The sequence below is a fragment of the Pararge aegeria genome, chromosome 9 (genome assembly GCF_905163445.1).
Source record: "Pararge aegeria chromosome 9, ilParAegt1.1, whole genome shotgun sequence".
In the NCBI taxonomy this organism is placed as follows: domain Eukaryota; kingdom Metazoa; phylum Arthropoda; class Insecta; order Lepidoptera; family Nymphalidae; genus Pararge; species Pararge aegeria.
In genome coordinates, this window is record NC_053188.1 from 15,392,587 (window position 1) to 15,411,029 (window position 18,443).

At 36.5% G+C, this 18,443-nt stretch overlaps 2 protein-coding genes across 3 annotated transcripts in view; both read left to right on the top strand.

Moving 5' to 3' along the window:
• Nucleotides 1–3,469: 3,469 nt before the first annotated feature.
• LOC120626492 lies at nt 3,470–5,576 on the top strand. The gene is made up of 2 exons (XM_039894020.1): nt 3,470–3,646; nt 5,391–5,576. The coding sequence occupies exons 1-2, from the start codon at nt 3,470–3,472 to the stop codon at nt 5,574–5,576; spliced, it is 363 nt and encodes a 120-aa protein (XP_039749954.1).
• A 2,591-nt stretch (nt 5,577–8,167) lies between these two features.
• Nucleotides 8,168–18,443, top strand: part of LOC120626193 — a 130,704-nt gene continuing 120,428 nt past the window's right edge. For both annotated transcript variants that reach the window (XM_039893575.1, XM_039893576.1), the window contains exon 1: nt 8,168–8,454. In XM_039893575.1, coding sequence (XP_039749509.1) covers nt 8,384–8,454 — 71 coding nt within the window. In that variant the 5' untranslated portion in view covers nt 8,168–8,383. The remainder of the gene's footprint in view (nt 8,455–18,443) is intronic.

Below are 18,443 nucleotides of genomic sequence, written 5' to 3' on the forward strand. Positions count from 1 at the left end.
GTACAATCACTGAGTACGCATGCATTTTTAGATTTATCTAATTGGCGAGTCTTGCAACTTAAATCGATCGTACTGTCATTTATATACTTGTCAGTTGTAGCCCAGTGGACCATATAAAGCTTAGTGAAAAAACTTTGTACAATGTCGTCTCTAGTAAGTTATAACTCATTGTCAACATTTGAAAATGGAACTCAATTTTACAAAAAGACGTCATTGGTGGAAAAATAAATTGAAAAGTAGCCAATCAGAGGCCAGGTTTGTCACTATTAGCGATGTCTTACTATTATTTATTAGTACCAGCTCTTTTACCTACACTGTACAGTTAAAACTTGTAAATTTTTATATTATAAAACTATTTAAATATAATAATTTTGTTTCTCTATACCTTGAAGACTCTTTTAACACCTTTTCTTTACTCACCTACAAGCGAGCACTTGAGTGATCGCACCTGGTCACCTGGTGGTAAGTGACGATGCAGTCCAGGATAGTAGAGGACTAACCTATAAGGGTTATGGCAGTTACATTAAGCTTTTGCCTTAATCGGTTTCTACGCGGTATCGTACCTCTGCAATTGGCAAACTTGATCTTTAAAGCGATGAAGATAAGACCTATTTTATTCTGACATTACAGCGTATACTCTATAGCTTTTTTAATCTAGTTCTACTGTGTTTACAATTCTAGTCTAGTTTCTAGTCAATGACAGATTTGTAAATGGAACTTATCGGTATGTTTAAAGCTCAAACAGGCAGCCATCTTGGCGGGAACACTAGTAAAATAAAAATCAAAATTTCAACTCTAAAACAATGGGTATTAGGTCTGTTATACTACGACAATCATAACAGCTCCATGATTCCGAACACGAAAATCCTTATTACAAGGGCAGTGAGCTCTTTTTTCTGTAGCATCGAACAGCCTCGCAGCGAAATGCATTTTATGACGTAAATTCTCATTCACTGTCAGATTAGGTCAGACCTAACTTAGGGTTAGATCGTGTTATTTCTTGGGTACGATCAATAATGACCAGAATTATAGGTGCGGGAGATAGAGAAAAGAATTCCTGAGCAGACAGTAGCAAACCTGTCACTTAAGACTCATCGATTCTGAATACCAAAAGTGTTGCCTTGGCCGGTATGAATTGTCTTTGGTTGAGTCGTAGGCTTCGGCTGTAGCAAACCCTGACAAAGACGAGCCGCCAAGCGATTAGCGTTCCGGTTCTTTGTCCCTTATAATATTTAAGCAAATATAATATTTAATAAATAAAGGAATATTTAAGCAAATCCGATTTATTTATTTTGTGATTAATTTATTGTTTTGTTTCCTAATAATTGATTAAATTAAATTATTCATTGTAACTTAGCTTTAAACAATTTTATGTTTATACTTTAAAAGGTTTATATTAACAGACTAATAATTAACAGTAGATACTTAAATAATTTATAGGAATGACTTTTTACATTTTAATGCAATGCTGTGATAACCTGTAGGCTGTAAATAGGCGAATATTTACTATGTGACTCATTCCAAAAAAAAATGAGCACGTAATGTATCTACTGTTGGTTGGTCATTATAAATAAATAAATAATTAAACAAAATAAAGTTTTTAGAGCATAACCTCAACCTATCTTTAAAATAAGAGTGAATGGGCATCTTCTAGGCAAGCGCGTCCCATCGTAGGCCACATCTGCACTTTCCATCAGGTCCAGATTGTGGTCAAGCGCTATATAGCCATATATATACCAATAATCAAAATGTCAAAATATTTTTCCGCTTGCGAATACCTACTGCGAACTAAGGGTGTGAACTTACTGTAAGTATTCATATAATCGATAATACAAATTAAACATAAACTAGGTATCTATTTTTCTATCATAATTAATAATTTACCGCCTTCTAACATTTGCAAGGGTCACACGATATTATTTTACTTAATAACCTACCCACCTGCTTCTTTATTGATCTCATACATTGCAAACTGTTGGTTTTTTTTCTACTTTAATGACGTCAGAACGTTTTTATGTAAAAAAAATAACAAATAAAAATTGATGACTTGGGTGATAAAAATTAATGGCTGGAGTCTTCTTTGAAGAGTAATATTACTGTGCCGTTTTTCCATAAAAAGAAATACTTTAACATTAAAAAGACTGTAGGTATACTAGCAGAACAATGTGATGTTTTTATTTTTAATTTGTGATGATATTCGAAGTAATAGACATGTTACACAGAAGAAGATAAGTTAACTAAAAATAAAAATTTTTAGTTAACTTATTAAGGACATTACAATATATTTAATGTGCATAGATTATGTGACTTCAAATAATTCGCTACTTGTCTACAAAACACTACCTACACTTGGCGGGATTATCAATTTTATAAATTTTAAATGCATATAAAAAATTTTGGAAATGATAGGATTTGAACCTGCGACTCGCTGGCAATCGCGGCCTGAGCGCTTTCTCCAATTAAGCTACGGCTCTCCTACCGTCGATGCCGAAATTAGTATATGCCTTTCACATCAGTCTAGAACACTTATAAAAATTATAAAAATAATAAAATAGCAATGTGTCATCTCTTGATTCAAACGTGTCTCATTGTAATATGGACCTTTGAAAAAGTAGATCGAAACTGCAACGTTTCCTACTAGATGACGCTACAGTCGCTATAAGACTACTTTATTGCAATACTTACAACGAAGACTGTTTTATATTTTTTTTCAAAATAATATTTTCATTTAAAAAACAGTTTGTAACCACTGCAACGTGAATAATTTCTCTGCCGTGTCCACCATGAATCGATAGGAAGTGGGTCACTACTATCACCAACTGTCATTGCCTAGAGAACATCGTATCCATTAACTCGTACCATACTGCTTGCTTTTAGTAAATTTTATTCTCAGTAAAATTTCTAAACCTTTAACAGCTTCAATAAAGTCTTTGCTATAGGAACGATACATAATTATATTCTTACTAAGTATATATTACCTATGTAATATTGATAAATTTTGGTAGGTAAATACAGATGTTCTTTCTTTTATTCGATATTGGTCTCTCCATACAAAATTCTCGCGTACTTATAAGTATTTAAGTACCTAAAGGAGGACGTTACTTCAAGAATTGCGACATAAAATTATTTATTTTTTTCAACAAAACGTTGAATATGAAGAAAGTAAATGATAAAAAATTGCGTTTATTTAGCCGCAATCTAAAAAATTGTATTGTACGTATCCTTTCCGATGATTTTTCTACTGGCAAGAGTTAGACTTTTTGTAACTTTGGCAACCTAAAAATTATTAAAAAAAAGTTTTTTTGCAATAAACAGTTTCATGAATCTGTTGTACCTACTTAGTAACAAATACCTACCTAAAAAGGCTTTATTGATAAAAATTATATTCGTTCAAAAGTTCCGTGTATTTATTCGGTAGCTGCGGAAATTTTCACATTGTCAACCTGTTCCGTTGAGGATATTATCTGAAATGAAGCACCAAGAGGTTTCCGTGGATTACTGGACCATGTTGAAGACGATGTTCACGTACGGCGCTTTGGCAGCACTGTGCTGGATAATGCTTCGTCTTTTTCACACTGTGTTCACGCTGCCAAGGCGGTTACGATCGCAGCAGGAAAGCATTCAAAACACGCTGAAGGATCTGCAGGTTTGAACATTCATACTACTATTAAGTCTTATTTAGAATGTGGCATCCATCAGCGTGACCTAAAAAAGTAGAGCTGCATTCCATTTTTGAATTTTTTTTATTTACTCTATTGCAAATGGCGGACTTAATGCTAAAGCATTTTCTACCAGCCAAGCTTGGGACATGCGAAAAAAACGAGCGTGGGTTATAACAAAAAAGATAAGGAAGTAACAAAATATTTATAAGTATATACAGTTTATGTGTTCATTTATATTAAAACGTATACCTATTCAAAATTTAAAAAAAGGCGTGTATAACTAAATACTTACATAAAAAAGTATTAAGAGTTAAAACCTTTTCAATAGATATTTCTTGATTGTGTTATCCCGCGAATGTATTGTCATGAGATTATGTGCCTTGCCCATTGTATTAGCTAATTGATTTGCTAAGCTATATTTATATAAATTACAACGTAAAATCAGTTTGTACTAACTTTACCACCGGTTCGGAAAGAGATTCTACCAAGAAGAAACCGGCCAATAACATTGTATTTTATATAATTCCACCTACTTCTATCCAACGTAACGCCCGTTTGTAGTGACTCTACCACTGGTACGGAAGGCAGATTCTATAGAGAAGTCGCCGACTTGTTGTTCTTTTCCTACGACATTCACATTCCGAATTTTCAGTCCTCAACCAATTTAAAACAAAGAAATATGTAATAACGCATAGTAGCGATAATGATAATCGAAACAATGGTATCTTATCGCAGGTATTTATATACATAATGTGTTATTAATAAACATTTGCTTACCACTTGTTTCCAGATTTTTCCTCCACTGTAGGTGACTGAAGTCAATGTTATAGTGATAATCGATTTATGACTTAATTGATAAAAAGGATAGGACTTCGACTTCACTTTCGAGGGGCCAAGTTCAAATACCAGCACGAACCTTTTACTTTTCTAAGTTATGTGTAAGCAATCAAAATATCACTTGCTTCAATGGCGAAGAAAAATCTCGTAAAGAAACCTGCATGCCTCCATGATGTAGGTACTCAAAAAGGCGTGTGGAGTCCACCAATCCGCACTTGACTAGTGCGACTTAACCCCGTTGTGAGGGATGGGTTCATTCGATGATGATGATAAAAACCGTAGTTAATCACTTATTTACACATACACATAGGGATTCGGAATATACATAGGTACCTACTGTTACAAATATGCCCTACTAACATTTTTCTAATCACTACAAGATTTTCCTTGACCGCAATCCCACATGGTGGTATATGATGATGCAGTTTAAGATTGCAGCGGGCTAACAGCGGATTGTTTGGGGTATGGCAGTTTCAATGAATCTATTAGTCCCTACCTTCCTATCCTTAGTCGATTTCCACGCGGTATTGTATCGCGAAATCGCTTCGCAGCTCGTCTTTATCGATAGGCTTGTAACCAGTGGTGTGCACTTCATACATGCACAGAAGCACTGCCTACCCTACAATTTTTGTTTAACTCATAAAGCCGTAGGACTATCTTATTTTATGCCATCTTTCTTCTTTATGCATACCCTGGTCGACCCTGTGTACGCAACTGGTTGTAACTAACCACGGCAAAAGCCTTCCCATCATACCAGAGCAGAGAAAATTCTGAAATTATCGGGACCTTCCACCTCTAAGGTGCCGATAATTTCTCCGCGATCTCTCTGTTGCCTGACAGGGAGGTCGTTAAAATAGAAAATAATAAATAAAACAATGGTATTTTTTCTAGGGACGATACCCGGATCTCAATTTAACGGAAGAAGACTTGGTGGAAGCTGAAAAAGAATTCGAAGAATTCGCGATGGAGTGCGAAGCAAAGGCGGGAAGTTCTACGGAAAACTCAAACCAGAAATATAATATACCAGAAATCGTTGAACCTACTGAAGAAACCGAAGAAACCAAAAAAGATAATTAGTGAAAGATAACGGTAGAAACACGACTCTAAAATGCTGGCACATAAAATAATACGACACATTATGAAATAGATAAGTTAGGGTAGACTGGGTTCAAAATGATAACAATGTAAGGCAGGATCATTAAATACATGTAAATATGTTAGGACAGTACACACATCGCTATCTAGCCCCAAAGTAAGCGTAGCTCGTGTTATGGGTACTAAGATAATGACTGATGAATATATTTTTAAATAATATACATAAATACTTATAATATACAGATAAATGCCCAGACACTAAAACATATTCATGTTCATCACACAAACATTTTCCAGTTGTGGGTATCAACCTTGCTACACAGCCTTGATCTCAGATAGCAGGGTCACTGTTTTTGTTTACGTCTCGCGTAGTATGTTTTGCAATGGGCGCCTCCTGAAACCTATGATAACTAACAGCTAGTTTCTCTTAAACGCAGCTCAAAGCTGGCAAAATATTTTGATTGCATTTTATTGATATTTATTACCAGCTATTATATGAAATCTCTGGTAGGTACTAACTGACCAGTAGGAGAAAAAAGTACCAATTTATCTGATGCTTTTAAAGTTAATTATTTGATCTGGTATTGGTTGTATACTGTAAATAAACCTTACGCAAAAATCTAGCCAAGTGATCTAAGTATCTTAAAGTAGTAACTTTATTGAGATCAGAATTTAACTTATAAGGAAAAATTTTTGTTGTAACAATTGCCCCCGGTCTACCCTATACCTCAGTTATACGCTGTAGCCTGTACCTATATTATATTTAACTAGATCTTTTATGTTAATAGCTTTATAGTCTGTGCTAGCTCTGCCTGCAGCTACGCCTGCTCGTACTTTTCGCGTGTAATTAAATTTGGCCGTCGAAAGAAAGAGTTTATGACGTCTTGAGTTGGTTAGTTGACAGTGGGTTTAATAACAACGTAGTTATTATAATTAACCCGGTACCGGTCAACTAAATCAAGCTAGCAAAGGCAACATAGGGGACATAAATTATATCCCCCGATTATATCCCCCGATAAGGGATATAATTAACGTGTCCATATGCTAAACCACGGGAACATGGAATGGGAGAAGTTTACTCCCTTGGATATTATCCTAGCCTTGCAAGGCTCCTCTCAGAAACGGGCTTAGGTTGTAATTCACCATGCCGGCCAAGAGCGGAGTGGTAGACATCAAACGCCTTTAAGAATACTGCGTATAACTCTCAGGCATGCAGGTTTCCATACGATGTTTTCCTTCACCGTTTTTAGCAAGTGATATATAAAAGATTAAAACGCACATCGCTCCTGAACTGTATGAATGAATGAATGAATGAATACACTTTTATTGTACACCACATAAACATAACAAATTATAAGTAAAAATTTAACAAAAAGTTTACAATTTGGCGGCCTTATCGCTATATAGCGATCTCTTCCAGGCAACCAAAGGAGCTTAAAAACAGCTCAAGAAGAGAGGTAGGTGGTGCATTTAAATAAACATGCATAAACCTATATATACAAATAACCTGTATATTACGTAGTACAGTATTATTGCATGAGGTGTATCTTAAAAGCATTTAATCCATGTAAAAAGGTAGCCATTGTTGCCAATTCTATTAAAGTAGGTATCTCTATACTGAACTAAACTGAAAAATGTATTTAAAAAAAATCACATCAAATCATAGGGATTTGATGTGATGTGATTTTTGTTACTGCGTGAAAGAAGTAGTTCAGTAGTTAAGATTTCATGTCAGCTTTTCAATTCAGCCAGCCTGGTAAGTATCCAAATAAGAACTTTTTCACCATCATCAAACCACTACCAGGCCACTTTAGGGCCAAGTCACTAATAAGGGCCACTGAGAAGAAGGTTTAAGCCACAGTCTACCACGCCGTTTACGTCGCGATGTTTTCTTTCACCGTGAAGGAGCAATAAATGCATTGCATAACTATTCCATCGTCCTGCCTCGTTTCCAAAACAGCTATTTAATTATTTAAGAAATCCGGTAAACGCAGCGTGGGTCGGCCCCCAACCGAGTTGGACAGATGTCATCAGGCGAGTAGCTGGGAGCCGCTCGAGGCAAGCGGCTCAGTACCGTGTATTGTAGAACTCCCAAAAAAAGACCTATGTCCAGCAGTGCACGTCAATTGGTTGAGGTGATGATGATTTAAGAAATAGCCTACAACAGTCCACTGATGGACTGTCCTCCCCAACGGGAGAGTTTGCGTGTTATCACGACGCCGGGAAAACGGGCAGCAGATAATAGTAGTAGTACAGATGACGCTGCTGCCCATTCGCCTTTGAACTTCCTTACTTCGTCAGTCGTAATACAGGCCGTCACACCGCACGGCGTATATTTCATTATTATTATGTAATAATCGAATCGCGGTTAGTACCTCTCGACTTGTCTCACATAAAGCGCCATGGGGTGCCTTAAATACATCGAGCTACCAAGAGATGGCGCTGCAGTCTCAAACCTATAGAACGGGAGCCCGTCCGACCGGGCGACGGAGGCGTGGTCACCTAGCTTTCACCCTTACCGGCTTTAATTTTATTGATCGCCCCGTACAGAGCGCGTACAAAACACTTTAGTTACATTCTGTTACAACACAATCGTATTTCGGCGCTCTTATCACACCGCGTACCGATATTGCGATGCATATGTCGTTGATAAAATAGATAGGTACGAACCAGTTATCAAGTCGTAAACAAAGCCAGTTGTTATTGCGTATTGTCACACAATAGACGTGCTGAATTAATATTGACTTATGAATGAAATGCCGAGTGGTTAGTGTGAAGGTGTTGACAAGATGACCAGGTCGAGTTACCGGCCTCTGGTGCCACGATCCTCCAACAATTCCTTGGAGAATCAGGAGCTTGGGTGAGTTAACTATATCTACTGTACCTAAGGGTTACGTGATTAAGATAACTGCGTAAAGGTTTCTGAGTGTTTAGATGATCAGAACGGAAAGCCAATATTTTTTTAATATTTCATTAAGTTAGCTAAAATTTCAAATAAAAGTTCATACCTACCAATAGCCTGTTTTATTCGTTAATTATTAAAATTAAACTTTGTACTGCTTTGTTTTTATCGCAATGTAAGGTACTTACGTATGTAGAGATACATTCGTTATGGAATAGGTATTTGTAATTAACTTATTATATGCTATTTAGTAATCTAATACCTACTGCATTTCTGTAGGTAGGTGTTTCTTTATCATACCTACCGCTTTTGTTTATAACCACAGACAGGATGACATTTTAGGATTGGTCGATAGAGATAAGTTAGAGAGCAATTACAGTGGCTGGAGGGCAAACATAAGAGATACAGTCCTTAAAAACAACTTTACGTAGCTATTTAAGAGTTAGAAAGTAAATAAAGGTTTTAAGTAAACTCATGGCTAGCTAACTAACTATAGCTCTGATTGCAAGGGATTTGAAGAGTTTGAAGGATTTACGTTAAGCAATTCCGTTCTCCATCCCCGAAGATCTTGATCACCTTTTCACCAAATTCGATTGGGACCAACCATCTATCCCAAGTATGACAAACTATCACCTACAAATGGGATCAAGCATCACCTGAAAAAATATCATCATAAGCTACTGTATAATGTATAAAATAAATAAATAAATAAAGCCTTTAATGCAAATACATAAATTAAATAAATAAAAATAAAATAAAATAAAATCATTTTATTTCAGTTCGGGGACCCATATACAAAATTTAGAGGTTAACACCAAATAAATATAAAAGACTGATTTTAAAAAGAAATAAATAAAGAAAAAGAAAACAGTAATTAATTAAAATCTAGAATTAAAAATTAGAATAAATTAAATTTCAACTGTAAAATTAAATTGAACATAGTGTGTACAATTATAAATTTACATTATTATCACTAATATCTCGCACTTCAGTTTATTGTGATCAGCGCGTCTCCTGACGCATAGACCTCCTCCAGTTGTTGCCATGTATCCTAGCTTTCCTTGGCCATAGTTTGCCTGCCGTCTGCTTGATATCATCAAACCAGCCATTTTTTTGTCTACCCCGTTTTCTTTTTGAGCCTTTTCTTTTTAATCTTGGTACATTTCTCGCGAAAAATGCATAAAATGGCAAAAATCCTCCTCCTCTACGTATATATATATATATCAATTTAAGGGTAGGCAGTGCTTTTGTGCATGTATTAAGTGCACGCCACTGATGTATAGAATTATAAGTAAATGTTTTTTTATTATTCTCTTCCATCATTACATCGTTCCAGACCACTTTTCTCTTTACCATTATTATCATCAATTTCAGGCTATTAATATTTTACTGTTGAGCAAAGACTCTTCTGTCGTGTAAAAGAATGGGAGGGCATGTTAGAAATATGTAGCTTAGAACCCCCACGCTAATTTAGTCAAGGCTTATCACGTTAGTGATAAAAAATTTGACCGACGGCTTACCGTGCTCTCTAAGGTAGTAACTACAGAGGCAGTTATAAATTAGACTGGGGAAAATTAAAGAGCAGTCGTTTTCGCCTCAAAAGAATATTTTCCTAGGAAGATATACTCGTACATGTTAGTTTTTCCAAAAAAATTATTAAACTTCGTTTGTGTGGAAATTTTGATTTGTGACTCAATTATTTTTGTGTGTCCGCGACCTACCGCTATGTAAAAAACTTATCGACCTCTTGCTCTGTGAAAAACAAAAACAAGTCTATCACAGGACAGTTCATTTTTCGGGATAAAAACAAGCTTGTGTGCTATTCTAGAGAATACACTCAAGCTTGTTTGGAAAGCTTCTAGCACAAACTCTAATCTATCTCTGTGGTTCAACTATTTCAGCCGTTCTGGCGTAATTGATCAACCAACATCCATCCAAACTGACGCATTTATAATATACTAGCGTAATTTGCTTTATTTTATTTAAACAATAAACTGACATTATTAATTTTTTAATTTAAGTCTCATAATATATGAAATCATTTATTTCTCTCCGTATTCATTCTCTTCTATTCTCTTCTCGAGCGGGTGAGGATCATTATCTACACCCATGTACACCCAACAATAGAATATCATCATAGTAAATTAAAGCTGTATTTGACAGTCTGACGGTTCAAAAATAGGAGTGCTCCGATCGTCACCAAACTTTACAGGATTACTCGCCAGGTCAATCCGGAGATTCACTGAAAGTTTCATTGAAATAGGTCCAGCCGTTTCGGAGCCTATACGGAACATACCCACACACTTTATCTTTTATATATATAGATATTGCCACATTTGTCTAGTAGTTAGCCTGTTTAACAACGGATTACGAGGTCCAAAGTTGTAAGGTAATGTTTTTTCTGTTGAAAAATTACCAGCTCGGAGTTAGGATTCTCGGTGTCAACCCATGTGCCTCGGAGAGCACGTTAAGCTGTCCCAGATATTATCACTGACTCGTGACAATAGTCAACCAAGCCGCATAACGTGTTGGAGTAGTGTGGTGGTTTTATGCTCTAAAACCATCTCTCCTATAAGAGGGAAGGCCTGTGCTGTGCCCAGCAATGGACTGTAATAAGCTGTGGGTAAGGATGATGATAATATAGTCGTCTTATACTAATGTATAAAGCTGAAGAGTTTTTTGTTTCTTAACTTGTACGCGATGGTCTCAGGAACTACTGAATCGATTAAAAAAATATTTCAGTGTTGGATAGCCTATTTATACTCGTAACATAAATTTACGACTAAGAAATATCATTAAATACACAGAATCAAGAACATACAGAAACCGTGTACACGACTAATATTGAAGCATCGAAATCCACAACACTTTTAGTGTTTCCCGAAAAGGCCGTTATTTACTTCATTGATTTAGCAGTTGACAGTAATAATCTTACCTCAAATGTTCTAAACGTTTACCATAAAATGGGGAAAATTTTAAAAGTTCGTGAGCTAGCAACATTCCGACGTTTCTCTGTTTTTGAACACAATGCACTGCATGCGATTATTACTGAATGAGGATTCTGTATGTTCTCAACTCTGTGATTAAATTTTAATAATATCTACAAAGTTCAATACTCTACGTGGCTCGGAGTGTCGAGTCAAGTTTCCTGTTTTGATACAAACTGGCTTGGTCGCCTGTCACCTGCAGTTATTTCTTTTTATGATTGGATGGATACGGGATACCCGTATGTAGCATAACTTGACTAGTTTTTCAAGCGAAATTCAAAAGTAATTCGGTACTTTTCTTCAAAACTCGATCTGAGATGGAACTGAGATAAAACGAAACGAGCAAGTGATTCTTAAGTTAATAATCTCCAGTAAGAATAATTCTTAAGTTTTTCATTATTCTTACTGGAGATTTTCTACATTTTGTTTCATCTGCCTACCCTGTGCATACCCTCTATTCACGCCACTGCACAAAATTTATAACCGACGGAATACTGTCAGGGCACTATTGAGGTCTCAATAATTCACCCCTCGTCGCGAAACAATTCGAATGCGCGTGTCACCAGCCTCACCGCACTATAAAAAGCCCCGCTTAAACGGCAAGGTCGTGGCCCAGCGGAAAGTAAATCGATAGGGAAGCGAAGCTTAATAAATACATTGTTGCATGAATTTTCTTTAAAGTTGGCAGAATGCCATGGAATAGCGGGAATAATAAATCTCCGATAGCACAGGTCACGGCTAAGCGTGATTACTGCTTGACCTTTAAAAATATATTCGCCGAGTAGATAAAAGCTCTTGGTATATAATTGGTGTTATAATATTAATGCCCGTCTTCACTAAACTCTATATCGAATGCCTTTGTTCTTCTTCTTCTGCTTGCGGCTCAGGTTCGTCTGGTCCCTGGTGTCACGTCGACCGGCTACGATCTATTGTGACGCCGCTGTCTAGATCTCCCAGCAAGCGTTGGTCGCCTTCAGGAAAAGCAGCACTTTTCTTGCTGGAAGAAATTTAGCATCCTCTGGTTGCATTATGTGTTTCCCCAAAAGAATGCTGCGTTTATGCATCAGCGCGGGGCAGGAACAGATCAAATGCAGCGGCGTCTCCGCAGCCTCCTTACAGAGTCTACATAGATCTGTGTCCTGCAGCTTTAGGTTGAACATGTGTGAACATCGAATGCTTTAGGCATTGTCTAATGATTTTGGCGAGGTCTATAGAAAAAGAACGTTACACTAACTTTTAGGTGATAACTATTAGTGAACGGTTTATGTAAGCCTAGGAAACTCCGCGAATAACCTGATGTATGCCTAGGAAAATAGTTCGTCTTTAGTGAAAACGGGTATAAAGGCCTGTTTCGCTCTCTCCTGATAATAGTAGGATAGTATATAAACATATTTTTGTCTTTATCTTTAGACAAATTAGTAAGTGACAAAATTAACGTTTATTCAATACGTCACTTGTCGAAAGATAATCAGGGCCTAAGTAAGCAGTCCGTTTTGGTATCTTCATTTGTTTTTTAATATTAATGCCCGTTTTCACCAATGTCAATGTCGTCAATGTATGTATAGGAATCTCCTTTAGTAAGCGCTCCTTAATTAGGCATTGCTTTGATCGTCTTTAGTGAAAACGGGCATAAAGGCCAGTTTCGCTCTCTCCTGATAATAGTTGGATATTATATAAACAAAAAAAAAAAAAAAAATTGTCTTCGTCTTAAGACATATAGTAAGAAAGTGACAAAACTAACGTTTAGGAAATACGTCACTTGGCGGAAAGTAATCAGGCCCTCAGTATGCAGTCCGTTTTGATACATTCATTGGTGTTATATTATTAATGCCCGTTTTCACCAAACCTAAGCAACGTCTTAGTCTAATGCCTAATGATTTAGGCGATGTCTCTAGAAAAAAACGTTACACCAACATTTAGGTGATAACTATTGGTGAACGGTCGATGTATGTATAGGAATCTCCTTGAATAGGCGCTACTTATTTAGGCATTGCCTTGTTCCTCGCATAAAGGCCAGTTTCGTTACCTTTTGATAATAGTAAAATAGCTTATAAATATATTTTTGTCTTTGTCTTAAGACATAAAGTAAGAAAGTGACAAAACTAGCGTTAAGGCAATACGCCACTTGTCAGAAGGTGGTAATCAGGCCGTAAGTATGCAGTTAATGCCCGTTTTCACCAAACCTAGGCTAAATCGTATGCCTAATGATTTTCGCGATGCTTATGGAAAAAAAACATAATTTAAAACAATAATAAGAAATCTACTTTAAATGACACCGCTAAAGGAGAGGTAGTATTCCTTCAGACGACTTCTAAATATCTTAAGGGAATTACTTCCACGGATTTCAGCAGGCAGATTGTTCCAGAGCATTATCTTTAGAGATAAGCTGTCTTACAACACGTGTTTTCCTTTTATATTATGTTAAGAAATAATAAAGATAATATAGTTTTTGTTTATTCTTTGAATAGAGAAATTAATAAAAACCAGTCATGAGGCTGAATGATACATTATATTATTGATGCCTGATAAACAATAATATAATATATATATTTTATACTATAATAATATATACTATATGACGATCTCCGTGGCGCAACGAATGTTGCTGTGAATTTAAGTAGGAGGTCCCGGATTCGGTTCCCGACAGGGGCAATTAGGGAATTCATAATTTCTGAATTTTCTCTGGTTTGGTCTGGTGGGAGGCTTTGGCCGTGGCTAGTTACCACCCTACAAACAAAGACGTGCCGCTAAGCGATTTAGTGTTCGGGTGCGATGTCGCGTAGTAACCGATTAGGAGTATGACTACCATACTCCGTAACAGGTTAGCCCGCTAATATCTAGGACTGCATCATCACTTACCACCAGGCGAAATTGCTGTCAAGGGCTAACTTGTAGAGGAATAAAAAAAAATGCACACATCGCCATCCAGGCCCTAGGTAATCGTAGCTTGTGTTCAGTGGCGTGCACTTCATACATGCACAAAAGCACTGCATACCCAAATTTTTTTATATAACTCGTATTGGAGGGGATTTTTCCCAATTTATGCCATCTACCTGCTTTTTGCATACCCTGGTCGAAAACACTACGCACTAAGTTGACTGATGAATATTTTTTAATGAAAAATATACAAAAATACTTATAATAAACACCCAGACACTGAAAAACAGTCATGTTCATCACACAAACATTTTCCAGTAATGGGAATCGAAACCACGGCTTTAGACTCAGAAAGCAGGGTCGCTGCCCACTGGGCCAATCGGCCATCAAATTTTATAAATGGTATTCGCTTATTGTTATTATTGCAAAACGAAAGTTTTACCACTTAAATAGGTCGTAATGCGATCCTTTAAATAATGGTCTGTCCAGGATCCTTTGTTGTCATCGTCTATTATAAGTTTGACGCTTCAAGCCTCTATATCTTCGGATTTATACTGTCACCAGTAAAAGTCCATTCTTTTCGCACAACGACCTGTAACCCAACCCACGCTCGTGAGTGTACACTTTTCCGAACATCTATCAAAATTAAGGTACGTCTAACACCCGAGGTTAGATCAATGATCTCTCTATACCTCTAACATAACACAATAGCTGGAAATCTTTTAAATATTTACTAAGAAGGAATATTCAATAACGTTTCGTCGTCGTACATCTGAATAAGTTGACTAGCAATACAAAATGTATTCAAATCGAAATTATCGTAGGTACTTACTTATTTGTCTTCGATAATTTCGACGACGTAAATTTACGAATGTTCTCTACCTTGTTGTTACAGAGGTTAGTATATCATTAAATAAATAATAAATAAATAAACTACGACAATACACACACCGCCATCTAGTCCCAAAGTAAGCGTAGCTTGTGTTATGGGTACTAAGATAACTGATGAATATTTTTATGAATTATATACATAAATTCTTAAAATATACTATATGTATATTATAAGACACCCAGACACTGAAAAACATTCATGTTCTTCACACAAACATCTTCCAGTTGTGGGAATCGAACCCACGGCGCCAATCGGCCGTCAATATCATTGTTAGTATAACGTTGTTGCAAGGCCCTCAGTAGCATTTTAAAAACTCTCAAAAATCAATTTCGAGAAGTCTTCATCCACGACTCACGAGTGGAGGGTTCTCTCTCTCTTTAGTCGGATCGTGTTTAGTCGAGTCGTGATCACTGCTATGGCGAGTAAACATGTCGTAAAAGATCTCTCTCCATCGGGTCCTGTCTTTGGCCATTTCTATTGCGTTATAGAAGGTACGGGCACCAGTTTCTTTGCCTTCTACATTTCCCACCACTATCAACTTATCAATGCTCTCGTTTCCGCGTCGTGTGATATGTCCAAAATAACTAAGGATGCGCTGAAGGCAGATGGTAGAAAGACGTGTTTTAATTTTGAGTTGTGAAAGAATTGATGCATTTGTGTGTGCAGTCCACGGTATGCGTGGCATACCGTGGACTGCCAAGAACTGAAAAACAACCATATTCTCACATTTCAAAAACCATTGTTGGTTTATCTTCATTCCATTACAACTTAGCCGTCTACTTTTAAAACTCTCAGTATTTTCCGTATCTCTAGTTTCCATTTCAACGGGTATCGTGCAACTCAGTCCCGATATATTCTACACTTGTATCGGGAATGGAAAGCTCGTTGAACACGTCACCATCAAATCACACCGTTATCAGATAGTGGAGCTTCATTCATAGCGGAGATTTATGATTTATCTATACTTCAATAGGTACTGTAGGTACTAATATTGAAGGATGGTTTTTGTTTGTTTGTGTTTTGTAACGAATACGCGCCGTAACTGCAGGAAAGCCAAATTATCAGGAATTAACATCTATATATATAAAAATTTCGTTCGAATCCCAGCACGCACTTCTTACTTTAATAAGTTTTGTTTCTAATTCAAATACCACTTGCTCTAACGGTGAAAGAAAAACAGCGTGAGGAAACCTGCATGCCTGAGAATTCTACAGAAAATTCTCAAAGGTGTGTGGAGTCCAGAAATCCGAAATAGGCCAGCTTACTGGATAACTGCCCTACCCCCTTCTCACTGTGGGAGACGGGCTATGATGTAATGTACTGTACATATTTTGTTTGCAATAAAATGTAATGAAATTCAAACAAAAGTTATCTACAAATCCGATTGGGACAGCTCTATGTTTTTACACCCTATCTTATCTCGTTGCAGCTCAATCAAATTTTGTTAAATCATTGCCATGCCCTTGGAATACGTACTCTATATTGTATTTATTTATAAGTCTATATTGTATTTAGTTATTTGACGGTCGTTTGGCGCGGTGGGCAGCGACCCTGCTTTCTGCCGTGCCAATTCCCACAACCGGAAAATGTTTGTTCACGAATGTTTTTCAGTGCCTGGGTGTTTATCTGTATTTTCTAAGTATTTATGTATATTTTTCATAAAACTATTCATCAGTCATCATAGTACCCATAACACTACGCTTACTTTGGGACTAGATGGCGATGTTTGTATTGCCGTAGTATATTTATTTATTTATTTATTTAGTACTTAGTAGTTTCTAGCAACTTTGTCCGCGTAAGTATACTTATAAGCTACCGATGTAAATAAGTCTGTTCACATAATTTTTTTTTATTGCAATTACTGTTACAGACTTGTACACCGCGGGAAACACCACGGGGTGCAGTTTGTACAATTTTAATTTCAAGGAAGTTCGAAGACTATTCTAGTTTGGTACTCAAATATGCTACGTGGATTGCATTCTGGTTGTTTTTTTTTTTTAGGGCCCTGGTTACAATTCATTTATATTCCTGATCTCCCACTGGAACGAGAATCGATACCAGTCTAAGCCATAGTACATATTATGAGGAGCGCAGAATGTATAACATATACTATCTTATCTTAATATATATTGGGCGTGACCTACATTTTGAGGTCACTGGTTGTTTTGATAGGAAATCTAGTGGTACTTTGGTTTGGCTACGCTTATTTATTTATCTTTTGGCAGAATATTTAAAGCTAAATAATATAACTAAAGCGGTCATACGACTTCGACTTCACTTTCGAGCGGGCGAGTTCGAATCCAAGCTCGCACTTATAACTTTTCTAAGTGTGCGCTTTTAGCAATTAAAATATTACTCGCTTCAACGGTGAAGGAAAACATCGTGCAAAAACCAGCGTGCGTGAGAGTTCTCCACAATGTTCTCAAAGGCTTGTGAAGCACAATTTACTATTTGTCTTCATACAGTATAAGCTAGTTTAAATTGTTTTTAATTGTTTAATTTGTTGTTATTTTAAATTGTTTGAAAAAAAGTCCACCAATCCGCACTGGGCCAGCGTGCTGGACTACGGCCTAAACCTCTTCTCATTGTGCGAGGACACCCGTGCCCTGTAGTGGGCCGGGTGAGTGAGACAGTGAGTTTAAATGATGATGATGATGATAAATTCAATTAAACTATTTAGTAAATTGTAACTAAAATCATATTTCTAGCAAAAGCAATCGTTATCATGGTAGGTACCTACTCTAAGAGTGATTATATTTCATCGTTTAACAATCCCTATCCCTATCCCTACTTCCCTACTTAATATTATAAATGTCAATGTAAGTTTGTTTGTTACGCTTTCACGGAAAAACTACTTAACCGATCCTCATGAAACTTTGTACACATATTCTTGGAAGTGTTAGAAGTTATATAGGATACTTTTTATCTCGACATTAAGGAGTGAAAGATAAAAGTGTTTGACGATTTTACACCATAACTGCGACAAATAATAACCAATTTAAATAATTATGTTTGTACTAAAGAGGTTATAATATGTATTTAATTTGACCAAACTTTGTGTAGATCTGATGAATGTGGTTGGAGATAGAGGACAGAACTCCTCAGCGGACAGCAGCAAACCCCTCATTTATGGCTTAGCGATACTGAATACTTTAAATTTATTTAGAACGACAACTAAAGTGAATGCCACA